Raw genomic sequence first — 20,234 nt, forward strand, 5'->3', positions numbered from 1 at the left:
GTTACAAAGAAAACAAGTTGATAAAACTAAGCATAAACAGTGCGTCACAAAGTGCGATATTACGATCGCACGGAAGCGCTTCAAAACACCAGCTTTTTTCGAGTTTTGTCTCGATTACCCAAATGCTTCAATCTCGCGTAGGCTTAAGGCCCAAGACTAGAACCCCCAATACGAGACATTTGGCTGACCGAAAAAAATTTATCATCATCAATTTTGTCAATTGTCATAATCGTTTACTCACTCGAAATACGCAACTTTTGGAAGTTTAATTTTTTTTTCGGTTGTGCTTCATTTTAAAAATAACGAAGATGAAAAGTTACCATTGATCCTGCAAGTAAAAAGAGGTATTCCAACTAGTCTACGAAAATGTGCTCGCGCGCAGCGAATAGAATATCTCGCAAATTAATATATGCATATAACTGACAAATTCTCTTCTTTTTTATTCTTAGGTGATGTCACCATTGATCCTGACTTGATAGTAAGAACAATGAAGAACCAAATTTGGTAATACATAATTATTACGAACGGCGGAGAAAATTTGTGTGACGCAAAATTTGCTCGATAAACGAAGCGCTAGAAAAATGCCCACTGAAAATTGAAACTAGGAATTTATTGAATATTTCACTAATGAAGCATCAAACGTTTTGTTTTTAGTACTTATTATAAATTCATAGGTTTTAAATACAATTTTTTGAAAGTCAAAGGACAATTAGAAATTTTTTACTTAAAGAATAACCTGCTGTGTTTCTTCGACACTTACCCTCGGATTGTTGTAGTAGGCACTTCATTCACGTGACTAAAAATCGCATATATGTTGAACCCGACTGACCAAAAGAGCAATTACATAAATTATTGTAGAAGTGAACGCTTGAAACGAATGTTTGGGAAATCAAAAAGACAACTTTTGTAAGGATATGTTGAGTTTTGTGTATTATCCCACTTTGTGATGCACTGATAAAAGATGCTTGTAAAACTTACAAAGAAAAATATATTGGTAAAAGTGTGCATTAGAAACACTAGTGAAGTTTATGAAGAAAACAACAAAGCTTTAGAGAAGCTCTACATACAAACGGATAGGCTAAAGAAAAATTGTGGCTAAAAACAATGGTGTTCTGTTTCTTAAGAAGTCTCTTATCCATCATGTACTCATGCAACCTGCTCTGTGTTTAGACATTTTTGTTTATAAAAATTTGGACACTTATAAACACTACAATGACTTTTAAGTTGTATCGATAAAGTTTTATCACAAATTTTTTATCGTTATTGATAGGTTTCTATCACTAAATTGCACTGCAATGACTTCTTTCAATAATATTTATTGTTAAGTTTTCATTGAAAAGCTCCTATGGCTAACATATTTTCTTATGGCTAACATTCTGTCCCCCCCCCCCTTAAAATAAGGGGGGAGCAAAAAAATTGCATTCTGAAAAAGGGGGGATTTTTGTCATTTTTTTTAAATAAGGGGGATTCTTTATCAAGCGCTGCAAGAATCTATCAAAATAAGAAAAAAGGGGGGACTAAAATATTTGGTTTTATTGATAATAATTTTCTTTCTAATAATATCTTCTTTCCCGTTTTTGTGCTCGCAATCTCATGCCCACTATTTTGCAGACCATGCTATATTGAAAGTTATGTACATTAGAACAACCTTTAACAGACCAAATCAAACCATAAAAACTATCATTCTCCCCAGTTAGATAACGTTTTAAAGTGTTTTCAGGGTGTAAAAAGCGAAAAAATTTCCTTCGTCGCCCAGCCGTGGGCAACATTTTCTTCCTAAATCTTGCCCCCTCCACTCAAATGGCTTGCCGGGGCCCATGAATCTGCATCCTCTCTTCTCTCTCTCTCTATTGTAAAAATTGTTTGCTGAAGGGTACAATGATTTTCTTGAAATAGTCGGTCGACATCAATGATCTTTGACATTAATGATCTTTGAGTTGACATTTTTAGCTCTGTCACATCAAAAATCAATGTCATAAGCATAAAATCTTACTTGTGTTTTACTGCCTAAATTCTCTACTTGGGAAGACCACTTGCTTGACCTAACTTAAACTAGGAATACAATCAGAAAACATTCCCAGTTTAAATCTAATGATAAAGATAATTTACAAGGTCTAAGATATGAACAAAACACAACTGTTATACCAGATACTGCATCTTTCGTTTGGTTTTATTCATACAAAGTTTTGTTTGTATCATTTGATTATAGGATCCAGTTTATTTCCAATGATTTCTTTTTATTGAATTTTATTTAGTTGGATCTCATTATGTACCCAATATAATGTTGATGGCATTGATATCAAACCAATCGTTGTACTTTGTTATTGTCAAACTCTAAAAATAAAAATCTGAGGGGGGACTCCTCTTTTTTTTCATTTTAAGTGGGGATAGCTGGCTGGGGCGGCACATCTGTCAGACAATAACGCAGGTGTCCTAAGGTGAGCTCAATGAGAACGGAAATCTCATGTAGAGCAAATATATTATCTACAAACTGTAGACATTGTTTTTCAGCAGTTAGGTAATTCGTAAAATGAATTTCACACGTTCCAATTCGATTTCTGGGTCAGCAAAACAACAAGGCAAGATAGGATTTGCCGTTTGGATAGAGTAATTCATTTATGAGTCTAACAAGGGGTACTGGTAATTTTTGTTCGATTTAAGGGGGAAGTTTTCTTTAAGGGAAAAATTGCATTTTAAGGGGGGATTGAAAAAGTAGGTAGAAACCATGGGTTAGTTATCTATCGCTATTTTTGGATCGTTAAATTCTTAATAATAATAACAATAAAAAAATAAAACAACAAATGTTTTAAGTGGCTAGCTCCGAAAAATCTTTGAGCTTTTAGAAAGCTCAAGAATTGTTTCCACGAAGGGCCACTATGAACAGAACAAGAACAGTAACAAAAAGGAACAGAAAAATTGGATAAATAATTGGAGAATTAGGTGAAAAAATTACACTATCGATTCAGCATCACGGCATTCACTTGGTAGATTATTCTTATAGATAAAAGTCTATAGGCCTATGTTATGTATCGGTAGGTGTATCGAGAATCCATAATTTATCCTTATCGATAAAGTGTTGAAAACAAAAGTGATCCTTTTCCCATGGAATGTCACATATCTTGTTCAAAACCATGAAAATAGACTCAAGTTAATATTTTTTTGAAAAATTCTTTCTCGTTGCTGAGATATGGACCCATGAAATTTGTCTCAAAACGGTCAAATTTTTGGGTTGGAAATTGAAAAGGACTTTTAAGTCACCATTCATGACTAATCAAGCATTCTTTACATCAGAAACCACCTTGTCATGGTACTCTGCCATGATTTCTGATCAGGATAACTAATTTTCAGACGTTTTACTCATTTCCTTGTCTAAGAAAACAAAAAATGCCTAATCTTTGAAGACAATTTCACCAAGAAGCAAGAGGTTGCACATGGATGATTTTGAATGATTTGGAAGACAGCCCTACATGGACTGTTAAAGATGTAAAAAAAATTATGTGCGACCTCACGTTTTCAGGCAATGACCTGCAAAATAGGTATAACTACATTATTGTTTGTATTTTTAGTTTCAAATTCATAAAAAAACATGTCTGCATCAGCTTTTGCAGCCAACCAAATGGCAGGAGGGAAAAGGGAACCCATTACTCAAGCAACTGTTCAGAAAATGCTTGATGAAAATACACAATTGATTCAGGCTATAATTGAATATCAAAATCAAGGCAAATTACGCGAATGTGCTCAATACCAATCGATTTTACATAGGAACTTAATTTTTCTTGCAACGCTGGCTGATTCCACATTGAATCAACAACAAGGAGGTGGACAGCCACAAAAAGGGAATACCCAGCAACAAGGAAACTCCCAACAACAACAGCAACAACAAATACAAGGAGGTATGCCAAACATAATGCAGCAACAACAACAGATGCAACAAACACAAATGTTAAAACAACAACATCAACAACAACAGCAACAAACACCACCAACACAACCACAGACAAATCAAATGCCATCTCAGCAACAAAATATGCAAATGCAACAAGTTCCAAATCAACTTCAACAACAACCACCAAATCTTCAAGCTAAACCACCACAACAAACTCAACAACTACTACTGCAACAGCAGCGCCAGGCCCAGCTCAAACAACAGCAACAACAACAACAACAACAACAACCTCAAGCTCCAACGACAACACATTCTCCATTACAAAACCAACAGACTCTCTCTCCCCAACAACAGCATAATGCTCCCCAATTATCACCTGCTGTTCAAAATGTAGCTAGCCCTGCATCAGCAGGAACTCCTCCAAACAATACATTGCTTCAAAATAACACAGCTGATTCAACTAACTCTCCCTCGTCAGCCCCATCACAATCACCTGCCCCATCTACAGTACCTAATCCTTCTTCTTCACCGCTAACACAGCCAACTGCAGCAACAGTTACCATGAATGGGACAGCTTCAGTGAATACAAACGTTGCTACTCCAACAACATCGAACACTTCCTTACCTAACCAAATACAACCTCAGGCTAATCCCATGAATCAGATGCCAATGATGGCAGGTTATGGTCAGCCTCCCATGGGTATGATGCCAGGCATGCAAGGGATGCGTGGGATGATGCCACCTGCAATGATTCCTGGTATGCCACTAGGAGCCCACCCTACTCCTGAAATGATTCAAAATATGATGATGCAGCAACAAATTGCAGCACGTATGGCAGCTCCCCAACCTGACGGCTCTGGTGGGTTTCCACAAGCCAATATGATGATGACTGCAACAAATAATAGTACACCAGCCACCACAGCTCAAAATTTTAATGGATAAAGAAAAATAGTATATTAATTTGGTTGTTGTTTTTAAAGCTGGAATGCTTTTTATAATCAGATTGAAAGTGCATTTTATACCTGAGTACTACTATGGAAAGAACATGGAAGTTTACTTTCAAGATAATTTTTAAAGTAATTTTAACATTGCTTTTTAGAGAAAAAACAGAAATGAGAATAACATTGTTTTTTAACTGTAACATATTATCACCAAAAACTATGTAACAAATTTTGCAAATTTTTTATTGATAAATATAATCTTTGTGTCTTGTTTGTACTAATACAGCTGAATCTGAAGGTCAACTTACTACAGTCACAAAATAATCATGTAAATATAAAACAAGCATCTCTGTATTTCATTGCAATGTTATGGCTTGTTAACTGGGTTTCTTTCATTGTTATTGGGCCATTTTTTGTAACTATATATGCCTGGGTGTTAACAAGAGTTTCAAAAGGTTTTCCTTTCCTTGACTTTTTTCATGCCCACTGTGCCATCATAATATCGGTATATAACTTTTTTTTATCTATTTATTTTCAGCAAACAAATAAAAAAGATACAACAAGAAGATGAAAGTATTAAGCGGGGCTTGCCCTGACTCTGCATGCCAGAAACAGTTGTTTTTCTCTGAAGAACACACAGCAACAATTGAATGTTCAAATTGTGGACAGCGTCACGAAATCAAACACCTTGTTAATGTAGAACAAGTGTCTGACCCAGGACATGCGCTTCGTGGATTACTCCATAGCCTTGTTGAAGGACACATCCCTAGTCATGTTAAAAAATCAAGTGAATTTGTCAAGGTTAAAGGATTGTCAAACTTTGGTTGCAAACTAATTTCTCCATTACTTACAACTTATGGTTTAAAAGGACAAGAAGTTCGTCTTTTGAAAGACATGAACCAAGGTGAAACATTTGACTGCTCTCACCTGGCTGACCGAGCCTTCTTAATTGAAGAGCAAAATTTATTGATTCCAGGTTACGGTAAAGATACAGCTGCTAGTTACCTCCATGACACTCTGGATGAGATTGCCAAAGTTAATGATAATGAGGAGAGATTAATACCAATCCATGCAGATGGAGACGGCCATTGCTTGCCACATGCTATCTCCAGAGCTTTGGTTGGTCATGAATTATTTTGGCATCCATTACTAACCAACTTGAAATTACATTTCATGAACCGCTTAGAAGACTATAAAAATTTGTTTAAAGATTTCATTGAGATTGAGGAATGGAAAGATATTATAGATGAAAGTGACCCTAATTTTGTTCCAAAGTATGGTGAAATGCACGGTTTAAGAAATATTCATATCCTTGGACTTGCTAATATTCTGCATCGTCCAGTCATTTTGATTGACAGTTTGGAAGGTATGAAATCGAAAGGTGATTATAGTGGAGTGTTTCTCCCAGGGCTAGTTCCTATCGAAAAGTGTAGAAACAAAAATGGCAAGCTTCATAAACCTATTGTTATTTCTTGGAGTAGCAAAGGTCGCAACCATTTCATTCCACTTGTTGGCATCCAAAACAAGGAATTACCACGATTCCCAGCTAAAGTGTTACCTAAAGTATGGGGTCTTTCCCAAAATCTTTTAACGGAGTATATCGATTTTGAGGATGAAGCTTGCATTATTGGTGGTAATAACAGTCTACAGGAGAAATATTTGATCAAACTGACTCAAGCTATGGAGAGACAATTTCTTCTGTTGAAAGGTGTAGCAACTAGTGTCGTCACAGATGTCTATCACCACCTTTTTCGATCATCTGGTCTTGTAGGGCTTCCTCCGCAAACAATCACTGAAGCAGCTTTAGGTTTGACACGAGAGGAACGTCTTTATAAATGTTTATATTGCCATGCGGTCATGGAAGAAAAATTGCCGTGTGCTCATTCAATGTTGGAACCAGGTGAGCATTTCTCAACTTTTTCATTTTTGATTTATTTTTGATGGGCTTGTGAATAAAAAACTAGCTCCGACGAATTTTAGATTCTAGGTGGGCAAATTCTTAGCAAGCCCGTGAAGAGGTGGACCGAAATTTTAGACTCGTGAATTGTTATTTTATTTGTGCTTTGGACTGGTGATTTTTGCCGTCCGCTGAGCCTAAATAAGACCCCGGGATGTTATTGTCATAAACACTAAATCCTAATTTATTTTGAAACTTCAGACACATTTATTGATGACTTGACGTTTTCTAATGTGAATTGCGAGTGTTTGATTTTATACAAACTTTAATATTCTTTAGGGGGTGAACTCTTCCAAATTGCGATCAAAACACATGGGGTGCTGAAAGATAAATTCAAGTATAGATTCCCAGTTAACGATATTATATGCCAGTATGATAAACAATCAAACAGGTTGAAGTATGTACACACACCAGAATCATTGTCGTGCCCACACTGTAAAGGAGCTTTAAGGAAAGTCAAACTTGATGGCAATCTGGAATATATGAATGGTGATCAACTATCCAAGTTAGCTAATAACAGTTCTTGTGGTTGTGGTTACAAGCATTATTGGGACGGAAAGGAGTATGATAACCTCCCTATCAAAATCCCTCTCGAACTTGAATGGGATGATGAAACAGTTGATGATCACGTCTATTGGTTCCAAAATGAATCTGATCCTACTCTCAACTCAAATGCTTTTGAACTTGCCCGAGAGAAAGTCCAAGAACATTTCCCAGGGACTTTCGGTAGTGAGAGATTAGCTGAGAAAATAGTGGATACTATTTTTGAGTATACTACTGCGTATTACAAGGATACATCAGTCGAACCAGAGGCAATGGAATTAGATGCACCAACATGTATCCCAACCAAGATTATCTTAACTGGAGAAAAATCCAAAACTCTACACAAAGAAGAATTGGGTACCAGTCGTACTGAACGAATTATGAAAAAGAAAATCGAACATAAGGCGCCGATTCAACAAAAGAGAGCAAGCACCTCTAATCAAATGGACAAAGGTAATGAGACTAATGCTGTCAGTAACTCAACATCCAAATTATCCTCTGTGAAGGATCTAGGTGATTCGCCTACCAGAGAAAAGGTTAAGAAATCTGAGACTACGATAAATAAAATTCGTATTTCTTGCCAAGACAAAGGGAACACCATGTTCACATTAGAATCAACGACCTCCTTTGACAACTTGGTAAAATTTATCAAGAAACATTTCGACATTGAGAATGAAGATATTACTATGAAATATGGGTTCCCTCCAAAGCCTCTCAATCAAAATGAAAATAATCCTGAGGAACCTCTAACCATGCTCAAAGCTGGAGATCGAGTTAATGTTATCATCGTCAAGAAGGTCAGAAAGGAGGACCCTTTACCATCGAATGATACACGATCGAATCAGCAGAAATCAACACAACAACCTACAACAGACAAAATGAGTCAATTCGCCAGCCAATTAGCTCAAATCATGGGTCAGGACTTGTGGGAATGGGCTTGCTCCCAACGAAACATGTTCCAAGTTAATGGTTGGATTTACAAAATGGCTTTTCGTGATCTGGGTCTTCTAACTGATGACCAGCATTTGTCATTACCTTGTTTCCCCAAGAAGATCTTTGTTTACAATAAGAAAGAGGATGAAATTTATCTATGTCTTGGTAAACATCATATTTTTGTTCAACCTCTTACTCGCAAAGAAGAGGAGTTAGCGGCAGAGCAAGCTGAAACTAAAGCTCATGAGCTGAAACCATCCATTCATCATCAGTTGAAACAACCTGCAAATCAACAACCAGAGACTGATAATTCACCGAAAGTGAACAATTTTTCAGGTGAAGGTTATATGTTAGCTAACAATGAGAAAGCACCTGAAAATGTTCGGACCATTCGACAAACAATTGATTTTGCAACTTTTGGACGCGAGGATAAAACTATTGATGATGAACCCATGGTCGAGCAGAAGGAAAATGAGTCCATGGATACTTGAGTAGATTGTGGAAATTTATGTTTGTTTGATATTTTGATATTTTGAAATTATATAATAATTTATGATGAAGTAGTTAGGGTACTATTATCTTTGCTACTTTTTAGTTCAAACAAGACTATCTGATATTCTTCTGCCTAATCATTGTAATCAATGTAAAAGTAATTTTGCACCTTCCACCCACTGTGTACTGAATACAATTTTTCTACAAAGTACTTTTCATTCTAATTTGTTCAATTCATTGTTTTCTTTTTGTAAATAGTTATTTGAAATAGTTTCGTTCACAGATCTCTATAACATTATAATGAAAAAGGATCTTGAATTGTTCATTAACCTTTTCAGCCCGGCAGACGTGTATACACGTCGAGCATACGTTCCGGCAGACGTGTATACACGTCTTTTTGACATAGTGATCTTCTAAGCTATATTTCTCCCATTGGCTTCTTTGCTAGCCGTAGAAGTAAAGAAAAACGGAAAGTAGAGGTTCTAAGCTTTCTTTTGATATATGGTGATGTAATGTTTTGATCACGTGGTGAGGCAGCAGATTTCATAGAAAAAGTAGAGAAAAACACTGAATCAAGATGGCGACCAAGAAATGGGTTTTTCAAACTTACTGCTAAAGCTCTTGGATTTTTTGACTGGTTTAGGCCACTTTTCTTCATGGAAACATTGTTTTTATAATGGCAAAACATCCAGTAAGTATATCCTATATTTTTTGTTTTGTTTTTAGCATAAAAATTCCATTTATTTGTCATTTTGACCACTTTTCTCGACAAACCATAGGCGGGTCGACCCAAACTTACAGTACTTTTTACTTTTTCTTCAGGTTGGAGCATGGAAAGTTGACAAATCCAATGCAAAAGTGTTTTCTGCAACTCATATATTTCAAAGGAGCACCAAACAATTTGAAAAGCCTGGATTTATGTTGAATTGCACTACTTCTTTCACTCCTCTCCAAGCACCAGCGACGGTCGATCGATCCCCGAAATTCTTGGCTCATAACGATGTCCTGATTACAGCTTATATGGATCAAAATGATAGCAGGAACCACATAACAGCCACATGAAATTATTATGATGACATTTAGCATCCCTTATGGTCAAAAGAGACCAGATTTGATAGCAATGAGTTTGCCTCAAAAGGCTTACGGTTTTTGGAAACTTTGCAACTGTCGCCGACTATGCCATCTAGTTTCACGGTAGCCGATACCCTTCAAAAGCTTCAGGAGCTAAGAATACTGACTGAAAGTGTTGCTTAGATAGTTGGGAAATACTTTTACACCATTTTTGATGTTGTAGCTGCTTCTAGAAACAGATTATCATCAAAATACTTCAAAATTGTATGTATTGGATTTTTTTAGCCGAAAATCGTGATTTTTGGCAAAAGTGACCGATATTTGGGCGGCTGGTGTGACACATACAGATTTTTCTGGATGCTGATTTTTGGTATATTACTTCAAAATGATGTATAGATTGATAAATAGCCAAAGACAGATTTTTTAATTAACTTCCCCCCACTTTTTTTTGCTCTAGAAGTGAAAAATGCAGAAAAAGTGACATTACCGCAAAACGTGAAAAAAACTGTGGTTTACGTGATGCTACCATTTTTGTTGGAATATTCTATTTGGATTGGTACCTGGTCTAAAAGTTGTAGAATTTAGTTAGCTTTTCAGGGATACCTTACTTTTTTTCTAAAGATTCCTAGTTCTTGAGTTATGATAAAATAACTGAACATGTCTATTTTCTGAAAAAATGTTGCGCGCTGACAGTGTGAAAATTTAAAAAGTTGCGCGCTGGAAAGGTTAAGCATTATAAGTTTCATCAATTCAAATTTATAATTATACCTTAATTTATTTTTAAATCTATTGGTATTTTATATATTGGTTAATTTTTTTTTGTTACAAAATAAGTAAAAGAGTGATTTTTTTGTTCTGCTTTGTTCATTCTATTCATACTTTTACGTTTAAAACGTTTCTAGACATAGTTCTCAACTTCAGCTGAGTTATGTAGAATCTCAGAATGTTTGTTTGTATGTTGTCTGCAAACTTTGGCGGAATAATTTGTTTGCGGAGCTGAAATTTGGCACACAGCTTCCTTGGGAGATTGGGGCAATTTTTTCATCTTTTTAAAATTTGGATTCTTTTCGTTCACGTTTCTTCACGTTACAGTTTTTCGACACGTTTCAGACATTATTTTCCCAAAAAACTCGGAAAATTAATATTTCATTTCTTTTTCCCTCAAACACTTTCTTGAGAAAATGCGGTACATATTTTTTTTGAAAAATTTATACCCCTCAACATTTTGATATGTTCATGTTTTCATTATCTTTCATTTTTCGTTAGATTAAAAAAAACAATTTGAAAAAAAAATGAAAGAATAATTGCTATGGTGATGAGCAGTATTGGTGGAGGATGTTGGTCACAGACACTGGTTTACTCTTCGTTATCACTTTTTGGATTTGTCTCTTTTTCATAAACTTATTGTTAAAGGTTTGTAAACACATTTGCTGTCCTCTCTATCTTATAGAGGTCTTCAAAGGTTTGGCAAGATTTAACGTCGTGGGAAATCAGCTATTTTAAGAAGGTGAAAACCTCTATAATTCGATACTGCCCAGTCTTTAAAAATTTTCAACAGATGTCATTCTTATCCATATCGAGAAAGAGAGTGTATGATTTTCACATTGAAATTTGGCGACCAGCTCTATTACAGTCTCATGGTCACCCTATTTATTACGAAGGTCTGTTCCATTCGAACATTTCTTTTGAACAATTTCCATCAATAATCTTCTATACTAAATGAGTTTATGAAAAATGTCTGTAACGCTAGCCCAGTAACATATTAAAGTTTCTAAAATTTGAACGCCGCGGCTGGAAAACCTATCCTCCTTCGATACAAAAAGTCTCGCGCTAAGTTTGACAAGCGTAGAAAACTCGGATTAGAGAAGACTCTACACTGCTATTTGTAAACGAAAAAAGTTCTGACGTCAATTTCATGAAAAAGTACTGCGACGTCACAAAGTTTCAAATAAAAAGGTGTGGCATTTTTGTTGCACGATTTCGAATTATTTTATATCAACACACGCAACAAAATCCAACATTGTTGTTTGATGATTAAACTTCGTCTAACATTATTTAAAAAGGTTTCAATGTTGGTTGCATTGCATATGCGCCGGTCTTAAGCTGTCCGCATGTGAAGCCAACAAACGGGAAAACCTTCAGTGCTCAATCGCAAAGCGCGAGCCTCTCCTTCACAAAGGCTTTTTCTTTCCTAGAAGCAACCCTCTCACCACCTCAGACACCTTTGGGCGTCTGCAACGACGGGTACCCTCGATAATTTTGACAGGGTCACTATGGCATTTCATTGAACACAAACTTCCGTTATCTTAAAAAGACATATCATCGAGGCTTACAGACACAAAATTTTGACTAATGTAGAAAGTTTAGAAGTATAACTTTTATTATTGTATTCGGCATTTTAAGCCAAAACGATGTCAGGAATTAAACCACATTATAGTATTTTAAAAGCTTTTGATGTGCAAGCAAAACCGTTAACCGGCGTTTGCGACGACGGGAACCGTCTAGTCTTTACTATTGATTTTGTCGTATATATTTTTTCTTTGGATTGATTTGCTAGTTTTGGGTTCAGTTGTGAAACATTTTCTTTTGGAAAGGTAGGTTTTGGCCTTTATGGACAGCTCTGTATTGCTTTCTCATGTGGTTTAAGCAAATGAGGTCATTATTACAAATAATAGGCTTCGTGGTGAAAGATTGAAAATTGTTTATGACTAAACCTTATGCAATTTTTCTTTAGAGTTCTCAACGTTATGGATTCTTGTACACTGAGACCTTGGTATCCTTTGGTGTAACATTCTCATTATGCCAGATCCGTTGGCAAACATCCCTCTTCAATAAACTATTCAGCAAGATCGGCCGGTACAACCCAAAACTGTCGCTACTATGGTTTACACTTGGAGCTGTATTTGCCGTCATTTCTATGGTCTCGTCTGTGGTCATTTTGACGTTGATGCTGTATCGATCTGTCAAAGATACCAAAGCTGATAAACTTCTTCAACCGGTGGTAAGATGAGATTCATTTGATGAATGTGCTTTCTCCTTCGGTGATAAGAATAGCGACGGAGACGGTTAGCTTCTGTTTTGTCTAGATCCTGATCAACTGAGGACGACGGTAACTAAGCACTTTTACCGTCCTCTATTTTGCTATTGTTCCAAATCGCTTCAGCTACTCCGCTGTCTTCAAAACTGCAAATATATAAACTCGGTAATATGGACGCGATAGTAAGGAATGAAGATGACTTGAACAGCAAAACAAAATTTTACAATGACAACTACTATTTTGCAACTGTGATTGATTTCTTTTCAATTCTGAATCGTCATCACTGAAAATCTCTTTATTTTCAGATGCCGGGAATGAATCTTCCATGGAATCAAGTAGCCTATTATTTGACGACTCTCATCATCTCTGGAACTTTTCATGAAGTAGGACACGCCATCGCTGCAGTCAGGTATTATTCTCAAAACCAGTCAGTTGGTTTATTGAGTTCTATGTGTGATAAAGTCCATCTCTTTTCTAAATAAGCTGGTCACGTGTACAAAGCACACTCTTCTCGGACACATTAACAAACTGAAAAATTAATAGAAAAATTAATAGAAAAATATATCAGACTTACAATATAACATATTAAAGGTTTTCTTTTTGCATAACTCTTCCCGTTTCATATCAGACACATGTTTCATATCAGAACAGTGTCTGCCTATTGTTATACTGTGCTGATAAGCAAAAAAAAGAGTTTCGGTTTTCCTCTTTCTGACCAAGCTTGCTCCGCATCCGTGTCAATTTAATATTAAAAAGCTTGTAAAAATCTAAACTGATGAGTAAGCAAACAAAAAACCTTTAACTTTTAACTATAAATTTGGAAGTAAGAGTGCTGATGCTTCCTAAATATTGATTTTGCTTGAGATATCTTGTCAGTTGTATTCTTGAAACTGGTATACTTTTATGTGTTTCGAAAAAAGTGTCTATACGAGATGGAGATGTATGTTATCACTTCCATTATTTTGTTAGTGTTAACTCTTCACGTTAGTTTATTTTGAAGAAAGGAAGATAACATTAATTCTTTTTCTTCATATAGAGAGAACGTGCGAGTATTGAGTTTCGGAGTATTCGTTCTATTCATGTACCCAGGAGCGTTTGTCGAGTTACACACGGATCAACTCGACATTATTACACCCTTTCGAAGACTGAGGATTTTTTCAGCGGGTGTGTGGCACAACTTTATTCTAGCGGTTGTAGCGTACATACTTTCTACTAGCCTGCCGATGTGGCTGTCTCCTCTCTACACAATGGGTGACGGTGTTTTGGTAACTCACGTTGCTCAGCAATCATCAATTGTCAACCGACTACCAGTCGGTGACGTCATAACTTATATCAATAATTGTCCGGTGCGAAAGACCGAAGACTGGTACCTCTGTTTACAAAAGATACAAACAAATCCAGTGGATGGATATTGTGGACCATCCAGCTATACTAAAACACACAACATGTCACTACCCACGCTAGTAGAAAACTTTGGGGAACCTGATTGTTGTAATGATACAAGTGCGTATCGATTTTGTTTTTGGTATAAGCGACACCCGAAAGCAATGTCTTTAAGTCAAAAACTTTTCAATGCCAATATATTAGTTCGTACCTCTTTAGAATATAATTCCAAATTCACGGAACATGCTTGTTTACCAGCGCGTCATATTTTATCGGGGAAAATGTGCAAGACGAATTTAGATTGCGCTTTGAAGAATGCTACGGAGTTCAGTTTATGTCACATACCGTTAACAAAAAACACGACAAGGGTGATACGAATCGGTCATAAGAAAGGGCAGGAAGTTTTATTTGTTGGTGAGCCCAGAGAGCTGAGTTCCACAATCATGCTCTCGGACTACATACCAATTTATAATACACCGCTTCTGAATCTACCGAAACACATTGAAAGTATGTGTTTGTATTTAATATCCATTTCAGCAGCTTTGGCACTTTTGAACATGGTACCTTGTTTTTATCTGGATGGTCACCACACTTTGGAGATTCTTCTGGAGATACTGTTACCTCACCAGCATAAATTAAGATTGCAGATTCAAACGGTGATTTTGATGCTTGGATCTTCATTGTTGTTGGTGAATGTACTTATTGCCTTATCCACTTTATTCTAGTTTTGAGATTATGATGTTTAAACGGTTTTTAGCAGTTGAAACGGGGATACTTTTTATTGTGACACTCTCGTCATTTTTTTATCGACACAAATTTTTAATTTTAGATTTAGAATATTGAAAACATCGCTTGAGTTACAATTTTTCACAAGTTATAGTTATATAATTTTAAATAGTTACGCGGAGAATCATTTCACCATGTTTAATTTTTTTTAGAATTTCGTTTTATCTTTAATTGTACATAAGATTTTTGGTATTTTTACATCAAATAGCTCGAAAAACACTGTAAATATGGAAATATTGGTCAGGATAATTTCAAAAAACCTTTGCTTTGCTGCTTCGGATTGTCTCTTTAAGCAGTTTTAAAGCTTTGGTAACCTCTGTTTCAGCAACTTTCTTTGCCCTAATATTGTTTCCTTGCCCACGATCATCATTTGATAAAAATGGCCTGATCGTTTGATATGATACACATTCATTATCAAGAAACAGAGAACTAACTTACAATTGCTACAGATGGTGTTTCTACACAAGCTTTCGCAATCTCCAGGCAAATTAGTGAATTGTAGATTTTTAGCTTGTTCTTTATTTCTCGATATTTCGCTCGAATATTCTTGTGCACTTTGTGATTCTATTTATTTCACTGCCCACATTCATTGTAACTCTATTTTTCGTTACAGTAATAAAAATACAACATAAACAAAAAAATAAACAAGAATGGATTACAAGGAAGAACAAATTGGAGAAATTGAAGCTTTAGAGGCTATTTATTCGGAAGAACTCGATAGTAAGCCTTTTTTCTCACGTTATCCTACATTAGCTACAACAAAAACTACATTCAAAGTGAAAAACCCATTCAATTTATTTTGGGGATTGAATATTTTTTGACTGAACAATACTCCATCTAAACCATTCTCAACTAATGAGTTTTCAGGGTTTTTCTTTATTTGAAAATGTGTTGCATTTTTCTAGACACACTGTATAGTCAACGCTTTCTAATTCGAACCTCCGTTCCTAAAATTATTTTGTAACGCACTGTTACGAAGAGCTCACCGTAATTTGTATCCTTTTACTGTTGTTTTTTTCCTCCCACAGTAATATCTGACGACCCGCACACGTTGGATGTGTTTGTTTGTGGTTCCAATGAAGAAACGAATGATGATACAAAAGTCACAGGTACCGTTTCATCAAGCAACTGACCTTTATATACCCTAGACCAAGCTATATCCGCCATCTTTGATTGGAGTATATTGAAAAGTGGTACCCTAATGCTAATGGTAGCACTACTCAATGTGAATCAATTTATAATTCGATGAAATTGATGAATCATTTTTTCACCCAAATTGAATAGTTCTACGTTCTACTATTAGGGTGCCACTTTAACAAAACTCCGATGAAAGATTTTGCTTTGCCGGTATCGAGAAACTTTGTCCAGGCTACAAAAAGCTCAGTGGTTTTAACCTTTAGGAGAAGATTTCTCCCTTAGTGATACCTAACTAGCTGTCAATTAAATTGGTCGCAATAAAAAGCCTGTTTATTAGATTTCAAAGGTCGTAGTGATGGCAAAAATAGCTGCAAAGATATTTGTAATTAGCTAGAATATCCTTTAGAGATTTCGTCCTCCGAAAGAGGAGCCTCCGAGCCGACTCCGTCTGTGGTCACAAGCCTCACTTACTAGACACGACGGAGGTGGCTCACATCACTGAATACAATAAAATTTTCGTTTTCCATTCTTCAGTGTCAGCAACGATACGATTCACCATGGTGGAGACTTACCCTGACGCTTCTCCCTTGATGGAAATCATGGAAAATACAGACAATCTAACGGAAGAACTTTCAGAAGCTCTCATTGCTCGTCTAGAAGAAGAGGTAAAATGGTTTTTACTAATTCTTCCAATATTAAAATCTAGATTGGCCTGTCTTTGTATTAGTTTTAATTTTCCTTTGAGTTATTCATTCGGTTAAGTTTTTTAAATGTGATTTGAATTCTGCATACACTAGAAGTTCGAGTGAATTATAAAGCTAAAGTAAATTACACCAGCCGAAATTGTACTGAAACTGAAATTACGCACATCATTTTTCAGGCTACAGAAAATTTGGGTTGTGTGATGATTTTCACCCTGGTATCGGCTGCACAAGATTATATGTTACAACTGGTTGAAGATATCAAAAATGGGATAGAAGAAGAGAAAAAGAGGAAAAGGGAAGAAGAACTCAGACTTGAAGAACTTAAAGTAAATATATTTTCCATTTTGGCTTTCTTTGGTTGAGTTTACTTTGGTGTGCCATGTTTTATATTTGGAAAGGTCTTAGGAACAAAAACGACTCCTGAATTGATTTTGAAGGAAATATTTCTATCCTTCTTTCTTTTCTTTTTTTCCTCCTCTTTTGTGAGAAATGATCGGCTTACCTATCTCAAGATCCTTCGAGAGAAATTGTTCGTGGAAAGCTTTCGCCGCTTACTGAAAATATTTTACATATTTTATTGTACTTGATAAGATTTTCATTTCATATTTTCTTCTCTCATTCAGTACAAAGGTACACCTGTTACACTGGAGAACTTCTTGGCTTGGAAAGTTCGCTTTGATGAAGAAATGATTGCTTGTGGGCGTCGTAAAATAACCGTCAAAGAAATTAAAAAAGATAAATTGACTGGAAAACAGTTATTTGAAAGAGACTCAACCTTAAATGAATCGGACATTAAATTTTTAACGGACACGAGTTCAGTCAAAGTTGACGAATCATTATTTCAAGACCTTGAAGACTTGGATCTTGATGATGAATTATTAGAATTAGAAGATGAATGAATGGATAAATAAATGAATAAATGAATAAAAAGGGAAATTTTTATATTTTAGGTGATAATCTTCAAATTGTGTTTGTAACCTGATGTCATTCACAGGCCTCTTAGAGTCTTATTACGGGCTTACACCCAACCTTCTTTTGCGAGAAAATTAGGCTCTGCGTCTCAATTTTACTCGGAGAATCTTCAGTTGGCTTCAGTTTCTCATTTTCTTTATTTTCATATTGATTATATACAAAATAGATATTTATTTTTTACTTGGAATAAATTTTATTACTTTCTTTCAAAAACTTTCTTGGTGACAGGGACATTATTATCATCATTATTGTGATAATAGATCATACTTAATAGATATTAGAATTGAATTGCAGAAAAATGTAAAGTTCTTAGAAATTGCATTTTCCAAAGTTGAGTTAAGGATCCTCAAAAAGTCCCTGTTGCGGACGGGACAAAAAGTTTTTCACTCATAGCAAGTACATGTAAAGTCAAGAAAAAGAATACTGCTGCAAAAAGCATGGTTTATTGGCTTGATACAGTTAGAACATTGAAGTTGTCTCAAAAAATGAGAAATTAAGACTTCTGTGCCGTTGCGGACGGGACAAATTTTTGGACCGTATTAGTTTTTACCAGTTAAAAAATTCAGAATATATTATTGAAAGGCAATAAATGGCTTTAACGGAAGAAACCATTTAGTATGTCACAACAAAACAAACATGGCTCGCACCCCCCCCCCCCCGCCTGAGCGGTGGGGAGCTACACTTAAAATTTGCCATATAAGAGGTGGGAGCTGCTTGTTTTTCCCGACAGGCGGGGGAGCTCTATCTTGGGGGGGGGACCTGCATTAGTTTATGTAACTCTGGGGGCTAAATAACACTTCCTAAATATTTTTCTTTACTGTTGGTTTTTAATTTTTCTAAACCTTTATGTTTTCATGCAAAGTGTGATCTGATCCTTAAAATGCAAAAATGAAGACATTCTATTGCATTCTCTAAAAGTGCACACACATGTAAATAGAGCTTTGTGAATGCCATAAAATTTTTCCTATACTGGGCCTAAATTTGGCGGGGGGACCTAGAACCCCAGTCGGAGCCATGACAAAAATGGGGGTTCTCTAGTTCCCAGGTCTTGACTTGAAAGTATAAATGGTGCTTTTATTGCGGACGGGACATTGTATGATTTTTCTGCAATTCACCCAAATATCTATCTTAGCCTATCTAAGACCTTTCCTCGTTTTAAGGCTTTCGCAACTATATGTCATTTATCCCATTCTTGGTTTGGTTTCAACTACTAACATACACGCCATGTTTCTAAATACATTAGAGTAACAAAAACATTTTTCATGTTGAACATATTTTTATTTCGTTTCAGTTTTTACTAGTAATAAAAGATTGAATCCAATCAATATATTGGTTGACTGGTGTGTATGCTGTGTAACTATGGCAATAGCTGTAAACAAAAGATAAAACGCCCTCCCATTGATAACGCCCATCACTTCTTCGACACACTAATGGACCACCCGAATCACCACGGCAACCATTTGGATATTGTTTACCGTCCGACATTTTGCCATGTCCGTATCCCACACATACTGCTTCTTTGTTGTTATGGCAACCTTTGTGTGGTGATTTCACGACAGGAAGTTCAGCTTGTTGTAAAGTATGGTACACACCACCTGGATACTTCGTGTAACCCCAGCCTAAAAGAATGGTAAAGGTATGTTTATTTTTATATTCTTTTATTTGCGTCCAGCTGTTAAGGGGGGGGGGCTGGAGGGAATTTCTAAATTCCCTGAGAAGAGAAAAACCATCTGCTGTCTGCAAAATTTTATTTGTCAATTTCAAACAGATGAAAATCTTCACATCGCAATTTCTGGGCACCTAAATATAATACGAACATAAACGCCTTTGTACTACTGAATGCCAAATCAAATTTAAATTCAAAGAAACTATTTAATTAGAAACTGTTCATCTAAAAATCCCGATTTACCAATTTATGCTAAATACAGGCAGTAAAGGGTAAGTTAAAGAAAATTTTTTTTTGAATTAAGATACGGGAGGAGTCCTAAGAGATTATGGGATGGGGAAAATCAAAATATTTACAAGTGGGAAACTGTTGTTTGAATACTTGAATACTATTTTTCCAAAAAAATGAAAACATTATGTTCACATTCCCGAAACATCTTGGTAAGGCAAGCGAAAGAAAGTACAGTTGACACTCTTTAACTTGATTTTCAAGGGAATGGGATCTTCATCGAATAATGGAGGGTATCGAATAGTAGTTGGTTGAATTGAAGAGTGTCAAATGTATAAAGTAAGAGTATAATTCAATTGGTGTCCGCACATCAGAATAATGATAATTTTTACCTGCAACAACGCATTTCTTTCCTGGAGCTGGATATTCACCTTTCTTGGGTAAACAAGGTAAAGCAACTCGACTGTTCAATTTAGCCGGTCCGTAAAATTCCACCAT

General features: G+C 35.8%; 5 protein-coding genes across 6 annotated transcripts; 4 read left to right on the forward strand and 1 right to left on the reverse strand.

The window, feature by feature from the left end:
- The first annotated feature begins 958 nt into the window (after nt 1–958).
- LOC136812242 (transcription factor SPT20 homolog) lies at nt 959–5,101 on the forward strand. Its single transcript, XM_067068719.1, has one exon. It carries the CDS (start codon nt 3,587–3,589, stop codon nt 4,826–4,828), a length of 1,242 nt encoding a protein of 413 aa, XP_066924820.1. The 5' UTR covers nt 959–3,586; the 3' UTR covers nt 4,829–5,101.
- A 265-nt stretch (nt 5,102–5,366) lies between these two features.
- LOC136812243 (deubiquitinating protein VCPIP1-like) lies at nt 5,367–10,474 on the forward strand. Of its 2 annotated transcripts, XR_010847333.1 has the most exons (3): nt 5,367–6,727; nt 7,064–9,443; nt 9,575–10,474. XR_010847333.1 is itself a non-coding variant. In XM_067068720.1 (2 exons), the coding sequence occupies exons 1-2, from the start codon at nt 5,395–5,397 to the stop codon at nt 8,749–8,751; spliced, it is 3,021 nt and encodes a 1,006-aa protein (XP_066924821.1). In that variant the 5' UTR covers nt 5,367–5,394; the 3' UTR covers nt 8,752–10,474. The 2 variants fall into 2 exon arrangements, 1 of the variants encoding a protein (XP_066924821.1); XM_067068720.1 differs by having other exon boundaries at nt 7,064–10,474.
- A 613-nt stretch (nt 10,475–11,087) lies between these two features.
- Nucleotides 11,088–15,357, forward strand: LOC136812244 (membrane-bound transcription factor site-2 protease-like). The gene is made up of 4 exons (XM_067068721.1): nt 11,088–11,236; nt 12,558–12,824; nt 13,166–13,269; nt 13,897–15,357. Exons 1-4 carry the CDS (start codon nt 11,159–11,161, stop codon nt 14,966–14,968), a joined length of 1,521 nt encoding a protein of 506 aa, XP_066924822.1. The 5' UTR covers nt 11,088–11,158; the 3' UTR covers nt 14,969–15,357.
- A 279-nt stretch (nt 15,358–15,636) lies between these two features.
- LOC136812245 (RWD domain-containing protein 1-like) lies at nt 15,637–17,819 on the forward strand. Its single transcript, XM_067068722.1, has 5 exons — nt 15,637–15,749; nt 16,058–16,138; nt 16,701–16,831; nt 17,047–17,196; nt 17,494–17,819. The coding sequence occupies exons 1-5, from the start codon at nt 15,680–15,682 to the stop codon at nt 17,767–17,769; spliced, it is 708 nt and encodes a 235-aa protein (XP_066924823.1). The 5' UTR covers nt 15,637–15,679; the 3' UTR covers nt 17,770–17,819.
- A 1,310-nt stretch (nt 17,820–19,129) lies between these two features.
- LOC136812214 (chymotrypsin-like elastase family member 2A) lies at nt 19,130–20,234 on the reverse strand. Its single transcript, XM_067068694.1, has 2 exons — nt 20,129–20,234; nt 19,130–19,461 (listed from the first exon to the last, which is right to left on the reverse strand). Exons 1-2 carry the CDS (start codon nt 20,232–20,234, stop codon nt 19,130–19,132), a joined length of 438 nt encoding a protein of 145 aa, XP_066924795.1.

The sequence above is a fragment of the Clytia hemisphaerica genome, unplaced genomic scaffold (genome assembly GCF_902728285.1).
Source record: "Clytia hemisphaerica strain Z4C2 unplaced genomic scaffold, Clytia hemisphaerica genome assembly, whole genome shotgun sequence".
Taxonomy (NCBI): Eukaryota; Metazoa; Cnidaria; class Hydrozoa; order Leptothecata; family Clytiidae; genus Clytia; species Clytia hemisphaerica.

What these genes read in the sequence shown, in the direction of transcription:
- LOC136812242 (XM_067068719.1), top strand. Translation starts at nt 3,587, where the DNA reads ATGTCTGCATCAGCTTTTGCAGCCAACCAAATGGCAGGAGGGAAAAGG.
- LOC136812243 (XM_067068720.1), top strand. Translation starts at nt 5,395, where the DNA reads ATGAAAGTATTAAGCGGGGCTTGCCCTGACTCTGCATGCCAGAAACAG. An exon ending in TCATTCAATGTTGGAACCAG is followed by an intron (nt 6,728 to 7,063) that starts GTGAGCATTTCT and finishes AATATTCTTTAG; the next exon opens with GGGGTGAACTCTTCCAAATT.
- LOC136812244 (XM_067068721.1), top strand. Translation starts at nt 11,159, where the DNA reads ATGTTGGTCACAGACACTGGTTTACTCTTCGTTATCACTTTTTGGATT. An exon ending in ATAAACTTCTTCAACCGGTG is followed by an intron (nt 12,825 to 13,165) that starts GTAAGATGAGAT and finishes CTTTATTTTCAG; the next exon opens with ATGCCGGGAATGAATCTTCC. An exon ending in CACGCCATCGCTGCAGTCAG is followed by an intron (nt 13,270 to 13,896) that starts GTATTATTCTCA and finishes TTCTTCATATAG; the next exon opens with AGAGAACGTGCGAGTATTGA.
- LOC136812245 (XM_067068722.1), top strand. Translation starts at nt 15,680, where the DNA reads ATGGATTACAAGGAAGAACAAATTGGAGAAATTGAAGCTTTAGAGGCT. An exon ending in TTATTCGGAAGAACTCGATA is followed by an intron (nt 15,750 to 16,057) that starts GTAAGCCTTTTT and finishes TTCCTCCCACAG; the next exon opens with TAATATCTGACGACCCGCAC. An exon ending in TCAGACTTGAAGAACTTAAA is followed by an intron (nt 17,197 to 17,493) that starts GTAAATATATTT and finishes TCTCTCATTCAG; the next exon opens with TACAAAGGTACACCTGTTAC.
- LOC136812214 (XM_067068694.1), bottom strand. Translation starts at nt 20,234, where the DNA reads ATGGTGGAATTTTACGGACCGGCTAAATTGAACAGTCGAGTTGCTTTA. An exon ending in AAAGAAATGCGTTGTTGCAG is followed by an intron (nt 19,462 to 20,128) that starts GTAAAAATTATC and finishes CCATTCTTTTAG; the next exon opens with GCTGGGGTTACACGAAGTAT.